The sequence below is a fragment of the Glycine soja genome, chromosome 11 (assembly GCF_004193775.1).
Source record: "Glycine soja cultivar W05 chromosome 11, ASM419377v2, whole genome shotgun sequence".
NCBI classification, from domain to species: Eukaryota; Viridiplantae; Streptophyta; class Magnoliopsida; order Fabales; family Fabaceae; genus Glycine; species Glycine soja.
In genome coordinates this window covers 4,671,404-4,694,424 of record NC_041012.1, presented here as the reverse complement: position 1 = coordinate 4,694,424, position 23,021 = coordinate 4,671,404, and the positions used below count along the sequence as shown (strand labels likewise).

The window sequence follows — 23,021 nt, the reverse complement described above, 5'->3', positions numbered from 1 at the left end:
TCTCGTATATACTATTCAATTTTTCTTTAATTTCAACACTGTTCTTACACATAATTTATATAAATTAACAATTCGTATGGATCATATGAATTAACAACCCATATCAACCTTACGGATATATGTAAAAAAATATATTGTTAGATTAAAATTAATTGTTACAAAATTTATTATATAAACTTATATTTGTATTAAATATATATTAAAAAATTTAATATTATATATTGTGACATTAATTATTTTTTATTATAACTAACCTATTAGTTGAGTTGGTTAGTAAGGGTGTATGGATTGTCAGTATATATAAGGATATTTTTATTTTTATTTTCTCTAACTGCTTGGTGTATAAAGAAATTTGCTACGTGGAGGAAGAAAAAACCTCCGCTTCAAGTCACGTTAGTTGCATGCAGATTTGCAGCCCAGTTTAGAATATTCTAACCTCTTACCAAGGCTTCGGCTCCAAGGAGTTCCTATATTTCACGAAACAATATTCTGCACATATCAATCCCTTACAGTGTGTTTTGTTTTGGTTGAGATTATGAAAAAAGAAAATGAAAATAAAAGTAGAACGTAAAAGATGTAAGATCCACATAAGCCTTGTTTTACTTTTGTATCTCTTTTTTTTTCTTTCCTTTCTTCCTCTATCAAACACATCATTAAGTTTAGTGTATCTTTAGTTTGATCCTTTTTAAAATAATTTGTCAGATTTTATTTATTTTTTGGTTGAACTCCAAATCAAGCAAAGATCTTTTTTCATGAACGAGAGGGCTAAGATCAAAAATCTCTATTAAGTTTGTGTTTGACAAAAATAATTTTATCATAAATTAAAAACTGAAAAAATTAACAGTTAAAATTTAAAAATTATTGAACTAATTTATTAAATTATAAATATTTCATGAAATAGATCCCATTATTGATTAAAAAAAAGAGTTCTCATTATTATGTATCTCACTCTCTTGAAACTTACATCCATCTCATTTTCTCCTCTATTTCTACATTAGAATTATATAATCTTTCCTTCTTTTTCTTTACATAAATATATTAATAATATGTTAATCATGGAGTTGATAAGGTCTTGCTGCGTGTAGGGACGGATCTAGAAACTTAGTATAGAGGGGGCTGATTTTTTTTAGTAATAAGTATTAAATAAACATTGAATTATAGTAATTAAATACATCATACCGTTATCTAGGTTGTAGACGTCGATCTTTTCTATCATCGAATTTATTTATAATAAAATATGTACCAATCATAATTCATCATATATATATATATATATATATATATATATATATAGTTTGATATTTGTAAAATAATTTTATATTATTGTCCAATCATAATTCATCATTTAAATTATTTTACGATAATTATTTAAAAAAGTAAATAAATTGAGTATCATACATGATGAGTTGTGATTAGATAAGTATATAAAATTTTATAAAGTATATAATTATTTTTCTCTTCATTTAAAGAATATTCTAATTAAATACTACTCCAATCCCAAATATAAAAAAAAATCATTGTATCTTGATCTCAAATATAAATAAATCTCAACTATTTTAAAAATATCTTTCATTTAATAAAAGATTTATGTCTGATATCAAAATTTAATAAAGTTTAATTTAAAAAAAATATTTTTAATTGAGATTCAGACAATTTAATAAACATAACTAATTTCCATTATTACTTTTTTCTTATAATTTTGATTGAAGGAAATATGTATTTTAAAGTAATTTTTATGAGCATCAATTATCTCACTATATTACACTGTTGTTATATTGTGACAGTACAAAGTGTAAAATAATTTTATATTATTATTTAATCATAAATTATTAAATTATTTTAAAATAATTATTTTAAAAGTCAATAAATTTATTATACATGATGTATTATGATAGAATGATTCTCTAAAACTTTTATAGTGTTAGTGTATAACTTTTTTTCTCTTAAAAATATTTAAATACTTTTCTAATAAAAAATTTATATTTAAATATTTTTGCTAATTTCTTCCGTTTTGGGGTAGCATTGTTTACTCGCGTAAGGGATGAAAAAGCACGAGAGGATATGAAACATATTTCCAGCTGCCTTAATTTTACTTTCAGCTGGTGTGTTCAATTTAGGAATGTATCAAGTTCTCAAAGGAAGCTAGTGGGAGGGGGGCTAAACCCTATAATAACAACGCCTTGCAAATAAAATTAATCTTTGATTTAAGGGTTAAAAGTCACATAATTGATTCTTAAAAAAATTAGAAATATATTACCTTTTGCATATATTCATAACATTAAAAAACAATATATTCCTAATATTTGTAATAAATATATTCCTAATTAATACTACTATGTCAAAGATGTGGTATCATTATTACAAATAAAAAGGGAAACTATTGCAAGTTCCAACTCTGATTGAGGTACATGTTGGATATTGGACAGCAAATGGATAGAATGAGGAAGGATGGTGCATTATTTCATTATTCCCGTGGGGGCAGGCACACCAATTCACAGACTATTCTTGTTTTTCAACCAATTACTCTCATTTGGGCCCTTGCTCGTACAAATTTAATTAATTGCCCACCTCTTCCAAGTAAATCGATTAAAACCACAAACCAAACATAAAATCATCAAAGTTCAAAGAAAACCAACTTACACGCTGACGGCACAAATTTAACGGCGCTTATCGGCGGCTTTTTTACCCTGACCATAGTAACGGTTATTATTAGGGTTGGGAAGAGCGGAACCAGCTTTAACGGCGAGATCACAGAGGAGAGGGAGTGAAAGTGGGGTATCGGAATGCGAGAGAGGGACAAGGAAGTAGATTCGACCGGCTAGAAGCTCTTCTTCATCGGGGACACGTGGCATGCACGTGCCGATGTGCACTGACTCCGAGTTGCAGAGGTAGTAATGAGGATTCTCCGAAAGCACGTTTCTCGCGGGGATTGGTTGCTTGTACTCATTGATGCGACCGACCATGTCCATCACCATGATCGACGACGGTCGTCGGAAAGATTCCGACGCAGGTGCACCGCCGCCGCCGCCGCCACCACCCTTATTCACACTTGCTGTTGTCGTTTCCATTTCCACGGAAGCAGAAGATGAGCACGCGCCCATTGCGCAGAAAGAAATGATGGTGCCGTTTTCAGATTTCTTCTTCTTCCACTTTTTATCTTGCTTAGTGGATCTAGTTTCTTCAAGGATGAGGGATCAGTGTGACGTTGATGTAGATGTCACATAAGCCTTTGACCTGTGCGCGTGCGTTAAGGAAAAAGACTTTACGCAAATAAAAACAAATAAATTATTAAATCCTTAAATTTGAGACATTCTAGTATTATTTTTTTATTTTTTTCTTATCATAATATTAATATAAAATGATTATTTTCTATTGAAAATATTAACGATTTATTTCAATTTTAATAGTGAATTAAAATTTGAACTGTAGTATTGAATTGATAAATATAGAAATTGACATGTTTTTTATTTTAATGATTTTTTTATAAAAAGAATAATTAATTTTTTAGTTATTAACTTTTTTGGATTCTAAGTTATAATCCTTGGTATGTTTTTTTTTTGTTAACTTTTAGTTATTTATTAATTTTTAAGTATTTTTTGTTCTTCTAAATTTTTTTGTTTATTTTTAATCTTTCATTTACTTTTATTGCTTAAAATTAAATTTTTTACTCATTTTTAGTTTATCATTTATTTTATATTAAGACTAATTTTAAAAAATAAAAATAATGAAAGATTAAAAATGGATAAATTTTTTTAAAGGGACTAAAAATGCAACAAAAAATTAATAAATAACTAAAGGTTATAAATTTTTTTGACAGACTAAAGTTTAAAATCGAAAAAATTCAAGGAATTAAAAGCTTAATTAATCCTAATAAAAATATTTTATTTTGCTAGAACATATGTAATGTAAATTTTCTAGAGGAAAAAAAATTCGTGTGGATGAACATCATATCATATAGCGATAAAATAAAAGTAGATAAAATAAAAGTAGGGTGAGATTATTATTTCAGCTTAATATAGACTTATCCTTGATATTACATTTAAACTGAATTACTATATATTATGTTTAATTCAAATCACTTATTTTTTCTAAAACCACACCAAGTATCACTGTGATTAATACCCGTCATATAATCTCCAATTAAATAAGTAACCAATCCAAGTTATAAATGTTAATGCATTTTTGTTAATTATGTATTTTGAAATCAGATAAAAACTCATTTTAATTATAAATTTTATAATTATTATAATATTACAACATAACGCTAAAGTCGGTGACGGTCACTTCAAAACTGTTTTTGATTAAGGTTTTTTTTCCACAACTAGTACTGTTTTTTTTTTTTAATTAAGGTCGAGATAGATTGGATGGTCATTTTTCATTTCGGAGTTAATGCTAGGAATTACATTATTTTGACGATATACAAAGTCCAAGTGCATGTTCTTCTAGCTTTAATTAAGGGCGATTGAAATATGTAGTAGTACCTTTCTTTGACCACGAACTGAACGTTATTAACATTTAGCGGCATTAAAAATGAGAAAGAAGAAAAAAAAGTTTAAAATTTAAATTAAGAAAAAAAAATTAAAAAAAATGTTTTTCAAATTAATCTTCTTGTCTTTTCATTTCCTTTTTAATTAAACATATATGAAATATCATTATTTGCATTTTCTTTTATCTTTACATCCAAACATACCATTAAAATTCAGTAGTATTTGTGCGTGTAAAATTCAGTAGTGGCAGCCTATTTTGAGAAATATATAGACCATATAAGTATTTCTTTCTTCATCAATAAAAATCGAATACATGTAACTTACGCATATATCCAAGCTCAACCAAATGAGCTAATAATTTAATTTTTTTAAAATGTAATTTTCGTCTTTTTTTAATTTTTTTTTACCATTTTAGTCTTCTTATTCTTTAGTTGGGACATTTTGTTTTTCACTGTTAAAAAAATTATATTTTAATTAATCTTCCTCCTACTTTTTAATTTAGATATTTCATCTTTTATTTTTTAAAAATATGTGATTTTGATTCCTTTTTTTAATTTCAGACTTGAAAATGTACTTTAAAAAAAAATTAAATTTGTTAAAAATTAAATAATTTTAATAAAAAAAATTGTCATGTGGATAATAAATAAACATATATTAATAAGTATTTGCATACTACATAAATCAATGTTTGAAATTAAATACAAAAATTAAAATTATAAATTTTTTAAAAGTACGAGATTAAATGTTTGAATTAAAAAATAAATGACTAAAATTATCCACTTTTAAAAAGTAAAAAGTAAAATATCTCAATTAAAAAATAAGAAGACAAAATTATATATTTAAAAAAATAAGAGACAAAAATTACATTTTAATCTTTTGTAGTGAATTTTCATCAATCAATTGTTAAATTTATTAGCTCATAGTGCAAATTCCAACCATGCATTTTCTGTGTCATGTATTAATTGTTTGTGGAAAGTAAGAATGCTCACTTTCTAAATAAACGGGGGAAGTGAAAAGCACCCACAATTTGCGATCTATAATCCGTGGTAGGTTAAAATAAGCTTAGTATAAGAAAGATATCTAGTCAATTCCACTAACGAAAAAGACGACCAAAGAAAAAGTGATCCACTTGATGATGGGTGAAGAGCTTCATGCATGTGCAGTTTGATATACCTAGGTCTTCTAACAGGAAAAATAACAATCTACAGTAAAATGTAGACCTTTCTTTTTCATTCTCCTGCTCCCTTTTATTTTACTATTAACAAGTTGCTTGGCAAGTTGGGGTCCCAATCGCACTCACGTTCACGTAGCTGAAAATTTTCTTAACACTGAAGGATCCGTATTTTCTGGGTTTAAATTGACAACGGATAAGAATGAGATACCACACCCATGCCGGAAGGAAGAGGCATCAATGATCAAATTGTTTTTGGTACAGATCACACACACACACATATATATATATATATATACATTATTTGGTCTGTAAGTTAGCTTTTTTTGTTTCCTCTGTTCGACTTTACTTTGTTGTGCATGCGACTATCGAAATCCAATCTTATTAACTTTATGTTGAGTATAAAGTTCTGTAAAAAAATGTTAAAAGTATAAATTATATATTTTATTCAATGAAGGAGTAGTTTTCATATTTTATCGTACGCCTTTACTACTAGAAAATATGACTTTGATGGGAATTTGATGATGATTTTACAAAAATTGTCGTCGTTAAGGAGGTGGTGACATTTTTGCAAATATCCATACTATTTCAATAACAATTTTTTAAAAAAATGTAGAAATTACAAATCAACATAATTTTTAGGAGAATTATCGATGAAATCAATAATTCAAAGATAACTTTAAAAAAAAGTCTTTGAAAGTGAAGTATTTTTCGTATTCTCAGTTCAAATAGGTTTAAGAGTCTCACTCCCTCGATCATACCCTAGCCTCTTAGTCTCTTTGTGACCTGTATCTCTCGCCCTATATCTTCATCTCCATCGAAGTTTGTTTGTGTCGTTGGCGACGGCACATGCCCTTGCTTTTCGTGGTCGCTTCACTCACATTTGTCTTAACATTTGAATTGAGCCTGTGCGGTGATTCATGAAATGTCGTCGTGAGGCTGATGGAGGAGAGTGACCTTCCGCTGTCGAAGCTCATGGACGAGATTAACGACAAGTTGAACAGAGAAATAAGTAACAGCGCAATCAAGGAAGAGCTTGAAGATGATGGTGGTGATGGTGATATTGGATATGATTTAATTAGAGGATTGACAGACATTTAAACAATTTCTATGTTTTTTAAATGCTTTTATTTTAAGGACTTATGTTTTATATTTTATGAATTTATGTTTGATTGGATGTGAACTATGTTAGTTTATTGAATTATTGTTGAAGTTTTTAATTTTGATTTATTTCAGGATTAAAATATTTAGTTATGATTTTATATATAGGAATATTAATATAGTTTTTATATTGAGTAAACTCTTATGAATTTATGAATCAATTATTGGAGTTGAACTTATGGAATCTCCAGAAATTTATATAGAATTGTGAGTTTGATAATCTTGTGTATGCTTCTTGACTGTCTATTTATATATAATTTGACATTTTTTTATGTTAAATCTTAAGAGTTGCTTTATTATAAAATCTGTATTAAAATTAATTTATTCTACCATGATCTTCATTTTTACCAAAATCAATGACATTTTTTTCCAGCATAGCTACTATTCAAATTAAACCACAAATAACCAATCTTAAATTTAATCCAGACATGAGTGATTTTTTTTAATGATAAATACGAGTGAATTTAATTCATTACAAACTAGCTATAAGCTTTAAATTTTTTTCTTCTAATTATTGTCAACTCAAATAGAATATAAGTCATACTCATAATATTATGTCGTGCCATTTATGTTTACTACTATTTTACATAATATCATATATTTTTTTTATAATATATAGCATCCTATTTGTTACTATCCAAAGGTTTTTAAACAATTCTTATTTCATAAGCTATCAGCTATCATCTCCATAGATTACTTGCTAGTAAATTATTAAAAAAACTTGTTTATTGAAAGGTTAATCAAATTTTTTATCCAGTAAGAAAAATTAAAAGTTAGTTGAAATATTTTATCAAACATAGCCTATGATAAACTATAACTAAAAAGGTTTGGATTTTTACCAAAGAAATTTAACTTAGTTGGTTGAAAAGAGTGAGTGAGTGAGTATTGTAAACTCTTAATATCATGTTCAATTCATATGGATAAAAAAGATGTTTGAATCTTTTAAGTGTGTCATTTTATTATATTTTACTTTAAAAAAATTATGTATGTAAAATATATTATTAGTGCAAAGGATACTATAAGAAAAAATTAGACTTAAATAAGTTTTTGAGCCTTATAAATGTCTTATTTTTTATTTTGTTCCTTTAAAGTTATTTTTTAAAATTTAGTCTATGTAAAATTGATTTTTTTGGGTTTAGTTCATGTTATCAAATAACAATAATGTTGATAGTTAATTAATTTGTTATGTTGTAAAAAAAAATCTAATAGGATAATCAAATGTATTTTTTAATAAATTATATTTTAAATTTCTCATCAAGTAATTTACTGTCATATTATTCTAAACAAATAAAGATTTTAAAACACGTTTTATTAAAAAAATACACATAATTATTTTTTCCTACCCCTTAATAACATAGAAAGTCAATAAGTTACAAACACCATAATTATGCCATTAGCTAATACTTAATATTGTTACTTAACAATAGAGACTAATATATAAAATTTTAAATTTGACATAAACTAAACCTAAATTTTATCCTTAAAGTATTAATAAAAAGATATTTTATAGAACCAAATTGTCATTTAAGAAAAAAAAACTGCAAAACATTAAAAATCTACCATGACTACCTTTATAAATTAAAATAAGCTAAGAGATGACAATGATTTTTCAAAAGTATGTGTTTTGCTTTTTAATATGTATTTCTGCTTCTTGATTAATGCTTAAATTAAGATTCTCGATCGTCAGCATGCATACAGAATGTATATACGTGCCAAAGCAATTGAGTTTACGCGATTTATTTTAAAAAAAGAAACATTATTTGACTTAAGTGATGAAGTAGGACCCCCGGATATCAAATAAGTTTATAACTCAGAAGCAATACCTTCCTCAATAATAATCCATCAACTAGGGATTATGAGGTGAAGGGTGCAAAAGTGATAGGTTTCATATAGTGTTTCTGTGACTTAGTCTACTCCACTTTACAGGAGTAGATTTTATTTTAAAAAAAAGTTTGTAGAATTTTGGTATTATAATTTAATTTATGCTTGTGTATATATTTGTGATAGTTTCTGGTGATTTTCTTTTACGTAATTGGTGATGTCTCATTTCTCTTTTATTGATCATGATTTTACGAATATTTAAAAGGATTAAAGTGAAGATTTAGAGGAGATGTTGACAGCTTATTATATCAAATTTGAATAGAAAACTTATTAACAGAGACGGTGTTAATGTCTAGATCATGAACTAATTCTGTTTATGGGATTGAATGGATTATAGAAGTACTGGTTCGTTTTTGTTTTTATGAGGTATCCTATTCGACTTACTTGAGGTTAAGGTTTTAGATTTATTTTACGAATCCTTAAGAAAATTTGTTATTGTATTCATGTTTATTATCATGAATCACTGTGTTCATGAACTTTTTTTATATTTACATTTTTCTTTATTCTGTGTTTTTGTTTTAATTTTGAATTTTTATTTTTTAAATTAAGAGAACTAACACATAAATCAATTTGAGTCAACCACCATGGGAGTGGTATATTGCCTCAATTTTTTTTACTACCTATTTTTTATGTTTGATTTTAATACTTATCACTAGTAAATATCTATTTAAGTGATTATATGATAAACTAAAAAAATATTATATCATCATTTAGTAGACATTAATTGATAATAGATACTAAAATCAAATATAAAAATATTTCAGATAGTAAATTAAAAAGAAGTAAAGTTTAAATATAATAAAATCAAAACCAACTATATATTACTATGAAAAACATATTTAAGTATTTATAAAATTAAAAATTAAAGTGTGTGATTAAAAATGAACTCACTAAATTATAAAAAGTCATTACTAGGTGCTAATATGTAATTTGTGGCTTATTATGGGTGAATCTTAGCCCACAGGAAACAGCTACTTGCTTTCCCAACTCACCTATTGCCATTCCACAGTTTTAATTACTATATCGATAATGTTTTAGCACAGATTTCAGATACCGGTAGCTGGCTTTCCTTCGCGATGAAACATTTGCTAACCTACGGGACCTATTATTATAATTATAATTATGTAAATAATTCACAAAAAAATAATTATTATAATTATGTATAGTAAAACTCCAACCTTAGGTGTTGCCATGAACTTTCCCTGTCTTGTAAAATAAATAAGTCTAGTAAAAATGAATTTATATAAATTTAAAATATTATCATAACACTTACTTATTTTTTGCATAGTGTGACATACAAAAATTCAAAAAATCAAAATTTCTTTTGCCTAATTACACTTTTTTTATATTATAATTTTCAATGGAATAAATCTTATAGATCAATTAATAAAAAAAACTTAACTTTGTTATTTATTAACCCTAAACACCTCTTATTATAGACCCAATGATTAAGCACATATTATTTTCTCACACTAATCACAATTAAGTATACAAAACCTGTAAATAATTAATCATATTATTATTAGTAGACTTAAATTTCGTCAAATAAATTATAATATCAGTCTATTTTTGATAAAATAAAATATTATAATTAGTTGTATCACACATTAATATATGAAAAAATTCTAACACGCTAAAAAAGCTTATATATATATATATATATATATATATATATATATATATATATAACATATACCCCTTAAACAGCAGCATACATTGGTGATTGGCGTGATCAAAATGGCTGTCTGTAAATCGATTATATCTTTAACTGAAAAAAATGTTTAAATTTAAATTTAATACAAGTTAAATTCAAGTTTATAATTAATTTATATATGTATAAACACAATTTCAATAAACAAATTAAATTGTAATTTTAACTAAGAAAAAAACACACATAATAATTTTATCTATCATAAATATTGTTTAATGAGTTATAATATTATTTGTTAAATTATAATTTTCTTCGTTGTCTATTGCATTTCCCAATTTTTAAGATGTCTCTTGCTCTCTTTTATTTTTAAAACATTCATCAAATATTTAAGTAAGAAAGTAAAAATAAATAAAAATCAGGACCATATTTTCTCCAATGTATAAAACATTTTGAATAAGCTAAATTAACGAACTAAATCCAAAACTTTAAGTCTCATCTTTTTGAGATAAATGAATCATTTAAACTTCGTTATTCTTTTAAAGTAGCATACAGGGAATTTTATTACAACTAAACAAATAAGCATCACCATTCACTGGGATACCATGCTCTTCCATAAGCTTCAAACAGCAGTCAACTAAGTTAGGATCCAAGAAATCAACATATCTATCTTTATTGGAGCCTTATCTTTACACCGAAACATATATATAATGAATGATATAAATGCTTCAAAATTCATTTTATCCATAGATTATATATTATATATAGAGAACTAAAGTCCACTCATGCTTTGAAGTTTAAACTCAAAAGTCCTGCAATTTGACTAAAAAAACAAGTCCTGCAACTCATTTAAGGTGGATTACGGTACAAAGGACCCAAGCAAAAGCTCGGGAGCCTTTCCCTGCTTAATTTATTAATTTAAGGAAAAAACTCCAACATTGTACCTACAAATAACATCCATTATTGCCAATATGATTAAACTCCCAAAAGGTCACACCGTCCATTAATTTACAAGCACAACGGCCATTAATGCAGCTGCCTCCACACAGGATTCTGAAAGAACTTAAAACTTTTGCTCTCCCTGAACAATTCCCACTAGATAATTTTGCATTAAAAATTCACTTCTTTAAGTGTATCTTAATCAATGAGACAAAAAAAAAGAGTTATTTCTTCTCTTTAACCTTGTTCCGTCCAAAATTAGTTCTATAAATTAATAGCGAGTGAGCCGGGCCTTTTTTACACGAAGTGCTAGTTTGCAAATGTAATAAAAAATTTCATCTTACCTGCTTTACCGACCACTAAGCTAATGCATGCAATATATTTATCAGAAATAGTAACAACATATTCTTTATCAGTTTTTTACACACTCTCCTACTAAGTGAAATTTACTTGAGTTTCACTATGTATGAGAGTCCCCTTTTCTATTTGATAAATCATATTCATAAACTAGCAAAAGACACACAAATTTCAATTAATAAGTACTCTGCGAATTTTTTAAAAGGTATTATTAACACTTCCTGTGCAAGAAAGTTATAAGTTTGATTTGATAATAAAAGAAAAATGAAGAATGAAAAAAGTGATGGATTTAATTCTCCCCTTAACAAAAAAAAATAAAATAAATTTATAACTTATATTTGACTATAAAAAAACACTTATCGTGTATTGTATCAAAACTAAAGCCCCACAGTAATGGCGGTAGACCAACACCATAGACGTAACCGTAAATCAAACGTGTGTTTTATTACTCTCCTTCATTCTTTCCCCGGTTTTATGCTATGCAAAGTAGTAAACGAATGCTACTTCTGGCTCCACTTTACCTGAATTTTAAATATGCAAGCGACATTCAATGGGACTAGTTTTACAAGGGTGTTGTATTTTGAGGATTCTAAAACTTATGGTGTTTATAGAATTTGGTCTACTTTTTAGGTATCTGATGGGTACCATTTTGAAAAATAATGTTTATAATAAATCTTAATTAATTACACATTTTATCTCAGCAGTTATAGTCATAAGTGAACCCCTGATTTTGAATCACGACAGTCAATGGGACTAGCTAGTTTTATATAGAGAAATCCTCTTATATACAATACAATTATAAATTCAAAATAATTTGTGAAATTTATTTATTTTTTTCTTTTGAAAATATTGATGGAATGCACCTATATTTTGTTAGAAATTAAATTCGATTTGGCATAACTGTACCCGAGTCATAAGTCATGGCATCATGACAGCTGTACAAGGGAGAGCATTCTCCATGCACTAAACTTAATTGTCATATTAATTAGTGACAACCTAATATGTAATTGATTTAACAAACTTTGGGACCTCAATCTCCCAATTATTCCACATCTAACCAAAATAGAAATATAGAATGGCCGAAAACAAAATGGCCTTGTCCAAACAAACCTTATTCAGGTTCGGTAAGTGTGGTAGTAGCAGTAACTAGTACGTGCTGAGTGGTCACATTTGCATTGTCACGACAGTACGATTTTATATGCAGCACCTTCCCAAGTTGCACGTACCAGCTTAATTGGGCACTCATCCATCACCATCATCATCTCAGCCTGTAACTGTATTTTTTTACAAATTTGGCTTTTTTACTGTCTTCTTTTCTGTACTGTACTTATATTACCTTTCAAAAATATATAATTTTTATAATTTTTAAAATTAAATATCATTATTAAGTATTAACATAATTGTTATATATTATTATTTTAATAAAACAACATAAAAAAAGACAACAAAAAAGTCAGATCCAAATTTATATTTTGTGCATGCACACGAGATGGGGCTCTGTTTGATTCACTCTCATTCGTTTGAGCTAAGTTAGGACCCATATGAGTCATGACAAGTGTAAGCCAATTTGATCTGATTTTTTTTTATATTATTATTATTATTATGAGTATCCATTCACCCATCATTTTTCATTTCATATATCCCATTAATATCTCTCATTTCTTTTCTTATTATATCTATATTTTTCCTATTTTTTTACTTTCTTTCTAAGTGTTGAATTTTTTGTGTTAATCCTCTTATTTAACAGAAAAAAGTATGACTAATATAAAATTTAGTCAAAAAATAAGTAATTAAAAATTATTTTCACCAACAAAAAATTAAATTAAGATACTACTTGCAAATTTCAATTTCAACTTTAATACATTCTTATGTTGAATGACTTAATTTTAACTCTGTGTAAGTGTTTAATAACATATTAATTGTTGACGAAACATTTTCTTATTACTGTACGAACAGGCTTGTTACAGCTGTAAACAATTCCACAACGGACAGATAGTACTCTCACCTAATACCCTCATCCCACCCTTCCTACTCTGACTCGTTATATTGGGTCCGGCATGGCCTATGATTTCTATGCCAATTTGTACTCTTTACTTGCTTCTCCACCACTCTTTGCTATCTTGGGTCCCCGCCTTTTAGTTTTTAGTTTTACACATAAAATGGAGGGTAAATTGATCAAATGAGGTTAATTTTACAAATTATTTTTTAAAAGTAGTCTCTTTTGAAATTAATTAGAGGGAATCTTTTTTTTTAAAGACATTCTGATAAGGAGACTTGTGAAACACGGTCGAGACGCGATATGTGAGAGATTCACTGATGTTACTAGCGATTCTGTCAAGTTGACTCGCGATACAATTGATATACGTGATAGACAGCAAGAAGAGTGTATTTCACCATTACAAATAGCGAAATACATTGTGCCTATTGTCATGTGTATCATCTGTATCGTCAGCCTCCTTGATGAAATACAAATAGCGAAATACATTGTGCCTATCGTCAGTCTCCTTGACGAAATACCTTAAAAAAAAAAAAAGATCCCCTGAAATTAATCTCAAAAGAGACTCCTTTTGAAAAATAGTTTAAAAAATTAACCCAATTTGGTCAATTTGCCTAAAATGGAGACATTTATTTGGCTCAACCAAGATTTCTTCTCCTTCCTTCAATCGTCCTATAGCATGCCACCCCTCCAATTGTTCATTCCCTTCAACACTCACCCGTTTGGTATCTTATATATCAAACTATTGTTCACCGTAGATCTCTTTAATTTAATTATATATAGTACAAAATATAATAGCCTCAACTCAACTGTCAACCTTTGGAAGAATTGGATCAATATGAAAAGTCCAAAACTGGAAAAGAACATTTTACGTGCATAATTATATTTCTCTGTCCCATCTCTTTGGATTTTAAGCTGCCTAAGGATCGGATAAGGATAAGGTTACGTTCGTCAACCCATTCAATCATACCTAGGTTTGCTTATTTAACCCTTTGAGTAATCCATCCGAAAATGTATTCCGTCGTTTTTCTCATTTCACCATGGATCCAGAATTCCTTCCGTCGTTTTTTAGTCTCACCTCATTCTTGCTCTCTGTTTCTTATGCTGTCCTCTACTACGTTCTACTTTTGTCGCAACACGACTACACCAGGCCCGTCTTTATCTTAGTTTGCATTATAATACATACGATTCTTCCGTGTGAAGTTGTATTTAGTTTATAATCATGAACTCCTTTTTGCGTACAAGGCTGGTAATTATATAATAGGAAAATTGATTACACTTATATATGCCTGAGTGATTACACTTATATTACTATTCATAATTAATTTTGAAATAATATCATTTATCATTAAATATTTTTATTGTAAAATTAAAGTAAGAGTGAGATTCAGTAAAACAAAAGTTATCCAACATAAAAACTACTCAAAATTATTTAAATTCATAATCAATTCTAAGCTTAAAATTAAAATCAATTATCCATGTAATCGAACATACAAATAAAGAAAATGTTTTGCAAAATACTATCGTATATAAGAAATAATCTTACTCAACTTTTATAGAATTACTTGAACACAAAGTCTTTTCTCCAAATCTATAATATAATTATATATTTAAAACTTAACTTAAAGCAAAAAGAATGTTAAAAAAAAGAAATAAAAAACATTTTCATGCTAAAACACGAACGACTTAGTTCATCTCCAAGAATCTAATCGCTTCATCTGAAACAGCTTTTTTTAGAAAAACTATTTATATACAAACGAACAAAATCACCACCGTATAATTTTCTTCCAAAACAGCCCCTACTCCGGTATCGAACTCAACAACGCCGCAAACCTCCCCTTACCACCGGAAGCGCCAGTGGCTCTTCCTCTCCTATGTACAGTTCCGGCATCAGCAGCGAGTGTGGGAGACACGCGCTTAGGGTTAGAGTCATATTCGTTAGAGAACAAAATCTGTTTTCGGCGAGAGCCGCATTTGTGGGCGGTTTTCATGAGCGCGGAGCTGGCCTTGACGGCCAATGCAGCCATCTCGTGAGGCTGCAAAGAGTGCCTCAAGAGACTCAATGGAAGCGCGAAATAGAGTTGTCCGGGTTGCAGCACTTGGTCCTCGTGGATGGGCGAAACGACGTCGTGGAATTCCATTTCGTCGGAGTTGCATATGAAGCAGGCGGGATAGTTGTGCAAGAGGAAGGAAACCTTTACCGGATAGGAGAACTCCTGCAGCCTCCCGTCTTGCAGAAGGAGTTTGGCCGTGGCAAGCTGAGTGGAATCGGAGGAGCTGCAGTTTCCCATTATGGGTGGTAATTACTAATTAGTTGGAGAAGGGACAATTTATATAGTCAAGGGAGTCTGGGAACATTTAAAATTATCTTCATTTTCCAACTTTCCAGCCTGTAAGTTGGTGTTGACAGGCTCGCATTACTGTGGTTTGTTTTGAATTGAAGCAAGTGCAAAATGTGAGGTCTGGGTTTTTTTAGGATACTATGTTAATGCTAAAAATTATATTTATTTTTTAACAATAAAATATTTTTAAGATAATTAATGAGTTTTTTTAAATAAATAAATATTTAGAAGTGAGATATAAAATTTATTTTTTATTATATATATTTTTTAAAATAAATAAGTTTCTAGTTTTCAACTTAATAGAAAATTAGTTAATATTTAATGTAAATTATGATAATAATTTCTATAACTTTTGATAAAAGTATTTTTATTCAATAATTAGTTTGTAAGTAATTTTGATAATAATAAAAAATAGAGATTAAAAAAATAAAATTTTGAAAAAAATTAAAAATAAATTTACAATATCAACGATCAAATTACATTATTTCAATGTCTACATCTAACTTTAATAATTACCTTCGCATAACTTTTTTACAACCATATAAAATAGTATTTTGATTTGTAAAAAATATTTTACTTTCCGTTGCTTTTCAATCTCAGATATGAATGAAATCATCAAAATTCACATTTTTAATCGAAATAAATTCTTTTAATTGCATGGTCAAATTTCTTTGAATTTTTTTATTCTGATTGTTTTTTAACAGATTCTTCTATCTCTAAATAAGTAAATAAAAAATCAAATTTTACCTAGAGATAACACCTTCATACCTAACCTTTATTTGGTGATGCTGGATTGATCTTCTTATCCTTCCAAATTAAGATTGGGATGCAAAGATAAATGTGATAAAGTAGTGGAACGGTAAATTCAATTTTTTCTCTGACATGGATGGAAATTCAATTACTCATTCTTAATGCAAAGTAACTCTTGGAATAATTTGTCAGATTTTAACCTATCTTGACTCAAGGACTCAAATACGTATGAGCGAATAATAATTATGTTTTCGAATAGCACGCCATCGCGTTCGCCAGAAGGATAAGTATGTATTTGGTTTCATGCTCATAAACTAATTTTAGATTCAGAATTATGTTGATACATTTTTATATGCTTTATTTTATATTTTAAAATTTTAGAATTGATTTTGAATTAAAATAACTTTAAATAATTTATGTGTTGTATCTAAAAAATTTCAATTAAATTTTACTCTTAACTTGATTTTTAAGAATGCTCATAATTTGGATATTTATATAACTATAATCATATCTAATAAATAACTAGATTATAAGTGAGTATTATAAGTATAAGAATAACTAATTTTTAAAATATGAGTATAATTTGATATAACTATTTTATTCATGACTAATATAACTCTTTTTTTTTTTTGTTCTAACACGTGAAAATCAATCTCTGGCTCTCTCGCTAGTCGCAATGTGCATTATGAGCACTTTATTTCATAATGACGATGCTGAGAGATTTAGCAGACTGACTTTAGTGTTTTGTTTTTCTTGATTATATTAAAGTAGTACATGGTGCTTTTCGCGATATCATGTTGAAAATTAGAGAATTGCTAGGTCAATATTAATGCTACCATATCAAACAGTTTATTGCTTTTACTTTTATATAGCACTAGCAGTATAAATTTGTGTTTCATTATTTATTTATGTAACCTGGTACTACATTATGAGGACCCAAATGTGTGGAGAGTGGCAAGGCAGATGAGAAGCCACGTGGAGGCAAATAAAACAATACTAACATTAATGATTGAAAAATAAGTAGCTTCGACAGAAGCTGGCGTAAGGTGGTCTGGGTTAAACCCCTGCAGCCTCTCCAGCCACCATAACCCATTCCTGCTACTGCTTAGCTTCTTTTTCCGGATCCAACATTATATATATATATATATATATATTTTATGCATATGCAAAGCAAACAAGTTATGTTCCCATAACCTTGTGTTTGATAAAGGTTTAGAAAATTGATTTTAAAATTATATAACTTATGTTTGAATATTTTATTATAAAATTAAGTTAGAAGTATAGTTTAATATAAAATGTTAAATTCAACATAAAAATTACTTAAAATTATTTTAATTAAAAATTAATTTTATATTATTTTTTAACTTGAAATCAAATATATAAAAATATATTCAAAATTAATCATGAACTCATAATCAATTTTACAAATCACAAACTAAAAAATGACAAACTAAACAGACACTAAATATTCCTCTAATGTTGTTTTACTTTCAAATAGTAACAGCAAACATACTACTGCAGGGACTAAGAATAACACCTACCTTCATTGATTTCACTCTTTCTTGAATGTTATGCTTAATCTAATCAAGAAATTCTTCTCTACGAAGTAAAGAGAAAGTATACATCAATGCCTCCCTTTTATGTGGTTTTCAGTGGGGAACTAAAGTGCAATAATCTTTTTTCAATGTATGTAAATTCGAGGTCCATGATGTTGTTCAAAAGGACTTGTCTTTCTTTTCCTTTCAAATATTTGGTTGTTATATTAATAATGATCGACCTGACCCACCCCTCAAACCATAGCATGAAGCTTCTTCACTGATTCCCTTCCCCACTCAATCATTGTCTATATCAGCAGAGAATTCTTTTTATTTAATTTTGAATAAATAATTATTTTTATCTTTAAAAGATAAAAATTTAAATTTTAGTTCTTAAAAGTAGAAAAATATAACAAATTCATCTATTCGTTAATTTTTTATTTGTTAATGAAAGAGCCTATGTGACACAAAGAAACAAAAATATCACAAAAATAATTGTCAACATGATTACAGAATAAAATGAATCAAAATGTCAATAAATTTTTATTTGACTAATTTTTCAGACTCCAAATTTAGTTTCATTTAAAGATAAAATATAATTTAATCTTCATTTTTTTATTATAATAAACATAACATTATAATAAACACTTAAAATAATAGAGAAGTAAACAAAAGTTAAAACAAACATAATAATAAACATAATCTGTTTATTGTTATGAAATTTCTAATGTGATAATACCTTATAAAAAATATGAGACTAAAAAAAATGTATAATCATTAAGTTAATCCTTATAAAAAAATATTATAACAATGTACCAATCATTTTTTTGTAACGATGAACTTAATGACTACATTTTTGTTTGAGTCTCATTTTTTGAGTAATGTATAGTCACATGAGAATTTTTTTAAAAAAATAGACAAATTATATTCATTAATCAATATTATGCTTATTATTATGATTGTTCTAACTTATATTTGTTTCCCTATTTCTTTTAAGTACTCTTTATAATGTTATGTTTGTAACTATAGAAAAAGGGGAGAGAAAGATAAAAATTAAATTATATTTTATCCTTAAATAAAATAAAATTTGAGGTTTGACATTTTGGTCAAATAAAAACTTATTAACACTTTGATCCAATTTATTCAACAACTATATTGACAATAATTTTTGTGACATTTTCGTTCCTTTGTGCCACATAGGTTATTTCATTTACACTAACTAACATAAGAAAGTTTACGGATGAATAAATTTGTCGTACTTTTTTCATCTTTGAGGACTAAAATTTGAATGTCTATCTTTCGGGGATAAATTTATCCATTCTACAACTTTAATAACGAAAATAACTTGTTTACCCTTTAATTTTTCAAAACCATATTCCTTTTATACCCTTTTCACATCCGTGACACCAAATTATAATAAATTCATTCATTTATTAATCTTTTAGACTTTTTAATATTTTAAGCTGTATTTGGATAATTAGATCAATTTTTCAAAAATATTTTAAATCTTCTTTATAAAAAGTACTCTTTCTAATTCATGAAAAAAATTGTAATTTTTTTAAAAAAATTACACTTAAAAATTATATGTTTTGTTAAAGAAAAACAGAGAAGAAATGAATAAAGAAATAGAAAAAAGAAGGAAATATGTCACACTATTTTTTAAAAATATTTTCACCCTTTGTCTTTCTCACCAATCAACTCATATTATATCCATCTTATCTGACTTTCCTATTTCTATCCTATCAAATAAGGGTTAAAATTTAATTCAAATCATATGTTAATATTTATTGAGTTGAAAGTAAAATCTAATAATTGATTGTGAAAACTGAAAACGACATTCATATTTATTCTTTTCTCTCGAAAATGACTTGGTGTACTTGCTGATTATCTCCCTGCTGTCACTATAAATTTTCTGTTTATTTTGAGAATGCTATGTTTAACTCTTTAATGTTAGAGTTTGTAATGGCATATTACATTATTAATCTGACATGTTCATGCTTAAAGGTTCGCAAATTACCAAAATTCCATATTTGAGCAAAATGTCTTTCAAAAAAAAAAAAAATTGAGCAAAATCCCTTGTCAATCTTGGCGTTTATTTCCTTTCGCCATTTACAAAGTTTGAAGGTTGAGTTGGAAGTATTGTGACACGTTTCCGGCATGAATAGTGGTGGGGAGGGGGAGAATCAATAGCCACTGTAATTATATGAAGGACAAATTGGTAGAGCCCCACATTTATAGAAAGTACCTACCTGTATTATTTTAGTACTTTAATGAAATTAGTCTTATTAAAAAAATCATTTTTTAAATGTCGACTGATACGAAAATTGTATTCAATAAATATAATAATAAAAAAGATTGTTTCTTAAAATATTTTTTCTTGATTAAAACCATTTCTCTCTCCATTCGTATATATACACTCATTCTTCTTGATTAATTAAAAATAACAATTGTTACATTTCTCATAAAAAGTCATTTGTGCAAATGGCATTACTGTTATATTTTTTGCAAACAACTTTTTTTTCTTTTTCATGAAAATAACTGAAATTACTTATTATTAGCTGTGTCACTTATTAAATTACAAATTACTGAAAATGGTTGACCGTAGATTAGATAACAGTGTGAGGAAAATGACTGAAGCACTGGGATTCATGTTTATAAATGAATTTTTAAGTTCTAGTTTTGACCACCAATGGTTGTGTTTGCGACAAAGCTAAGGGGTTGCTAAAAGGCTGTTGTCATTTCAAATTACTTAAAACTCTTTGTTGGAAGTGTTGACAACCAAGTTGATTTAGTCTGGTTCCATTCCATTCCACCTTTTAAATAATCTAAACAATAATAATGTCAATCCATCAGATTCTTTTCCTAGATTTCATTCCTTTTCCATTAATCCAATCAAACTGTAAGGCTTAATATAAGTTGGGAATCTCTATTAATTGCATGCCATTAGCTCTAATTTCCACATTACTCACTTTGTCACGAATTGAAAATATATATTTAATGGTAGAAATTAAGGGGACAAAAAACTGAAAAATTAGGACAACTGTGTTGTTCTATTGCTGTATATGCTACTATATTACGGATATGATGCCTATATGGCCAAAAATAGTAGACATCATTTATAAATTTAAGATAGGAGCATTCTTTTGCTTTGGTACTTCATACATCTGGCTTTTCATACCAACAAATTAAATCCTTTGAGCAATATTTATTGTGTTCAAGTTATACACTGGGATCATGGGAAATTTCTTATCATGATTATCGATCTAGGCTCATTTTTATACTATTGTAAGATTTATGTACCTTCTCTGTGGTTGTTGCAGATTCATTGAAATTCACATCCGCATTATCAGTAGGACTAGCAGTTGTTTTTGTTGTCATTGCTGTGTGAATCTCAATTTTCAAGATTATAATAGGAGGCCTTGAGATGCCCAGACTCTTCCCGATCATTACAGATGTAGCATCAGTTCTTGAACTGTTCACTGTTGTTCCTGTGCTTGTGACTGCCTATACCTGCCACTACAACGGTATGTAAATTTTTTAGGCCTTTGTGTAGATTTCATTTCCCTTTGTTTTAGTTTTTTATGCACATCATACATATATAACTATAAGCTATTTTATAATTTGCATGAAAAATGATGTGAGGTCAATCTGACAACTACAAATTTGAAAATAAAATATCCTTGTTACTTTTTTTGTTTCTTGCTGTACACCATGAGTTCAAACCATTTATGCATTTTACAGTTCATTCTTTCTTAACAACATGATGAATGTCAGTATATCTTTTGCTTCCTATGCTTGGTCGCTTGAAGTCTGATATAGAATTTTCAAACTGATTCCCCAAGGCCAAGTTAAAAAGGGACAACCGTTGCAAAAGTTTCAGTTACAAAGGAACATGACATGATTGCAGTTAACTATTTGGATCTCCCTGATTGCTTCATGGATATATAGTCTGATGGTTGCATTGTGTGCACTCTTTATTTGCTCTATGTGCTTTAGTGTACTTACTGACAAGCTTCTTTGGATTCCTTCTATTTGGTGAAGGAACTCTTGATGATGTGCTTGCCAATTTTGACACTGATCTTGGAATTCCTTTTGGTTCTGTGCTCAATGACGCCGCATCTTGTGCTTGTATTTCCAGTTGTCTTCTATGCAGTGCGCGTCAACCTAGATGATTTCATATTTTCATCATATATATATATATATATATATATATATATATATATTCAAAAGTATGTGAAGGCATATAAGTTTGCTATAGTGTGATCTTTGCTGTTGTAATTGTAGAGGTTATTGTTGCTATGCCTATATTCCCTATAGATATAAGACCCTTATTTCCTTGTATATGGGACTGAGCTTGCATTGGCTAAACATATACTACATCCATACCTATATATAAGATTTAATTTTTGTTCCTCTCTTCAAAAAGTCAGTTACATTAATTAATTTTATCCTGTAATCTCTGTGATTAATTACAGTATTCTCTCCGAACATTAATTATTCTTTAATAAGAAATAATTAAGTAGAAAGACAAATGAAAGATAATTTTGAAAGATTAGTATAAATAATTGATAAATTTAAAGTGATAAACTAAATTATTTTTCTTAAAAAATATAAATTAATTAAAAGAATCTTATTTATAGAGATGGAGGTAGTAATAAGTAAAAAACAAAGTTACTTTTTTTTTTTTTCTATTTCATTGAGTTGCTTTTACCGATTTTATCTGGTCAATTTATCCAACTATGTCACATTTTTTA

The 23,021-nt window shown here is 27.8% G+C and overlaps 3 protein-coding genes across 3 annotated transcripts; 1 reads left to right on the top strand and 2 right to left on the bottom strand.

The window, feature by feature from the left end:
- Positions 1 to 2,657: 2,657 nt before the first annotated feature.
- On the bottom strand, positions 2,658 to 3,101 carry LOC114376691. The gene has a single exon (XM_028334927.1). The coding sequence runs from the start codon at positions 3,099 to 3,101 to the stop codon at positions 2,658 to 2,660; it is 444 nt and encodes a 147-aa protein (XP_028190728.1).
- A 12,067-nt stretch (positions 3,102 to 15,168) lies between these two features.
- Positions 15,169 to 15,955, bottom strand: LOC114375450. The gene has a single exon (XM_028333231.1). The coding sequence runs from the start codon at positions 15,929 to 15,931 to the stop codon at positions 15,440 to 15,442; it is 492 nt and encodes a 163-aa protein (XP_028189032.1). The 5' UTR covers positions 15,932 to 15,955; the 3' UTR covers positions 15,169 to 15,439.
- A 5,502-nt stretch (positions 15,956 to 21,457) lies between these two features.
- Positions 21,458 to 22,447, top strand: LOC114374368 (amino acid transporter AVT6B-like). The gene is made up of 2 exons (XM_028332006.1): positions 21,458 to 21,791; positions 22,309 to 22,447. Exons 1-2 carry the CDS (start codon positions 21,692 to 21,694, stop codon positions 22,437 to 22,439), a joined length of 231 nt encoding a protein of 76 aa, XP_028187807.1. The 5' UTR covers positions 21,458 to 21,691; the 3' UTR covers positions 22,440 to 22,447.
- The last annotated feature ends 574 nt before the right edge of the window (positions 22,448 to 23,021 follow it).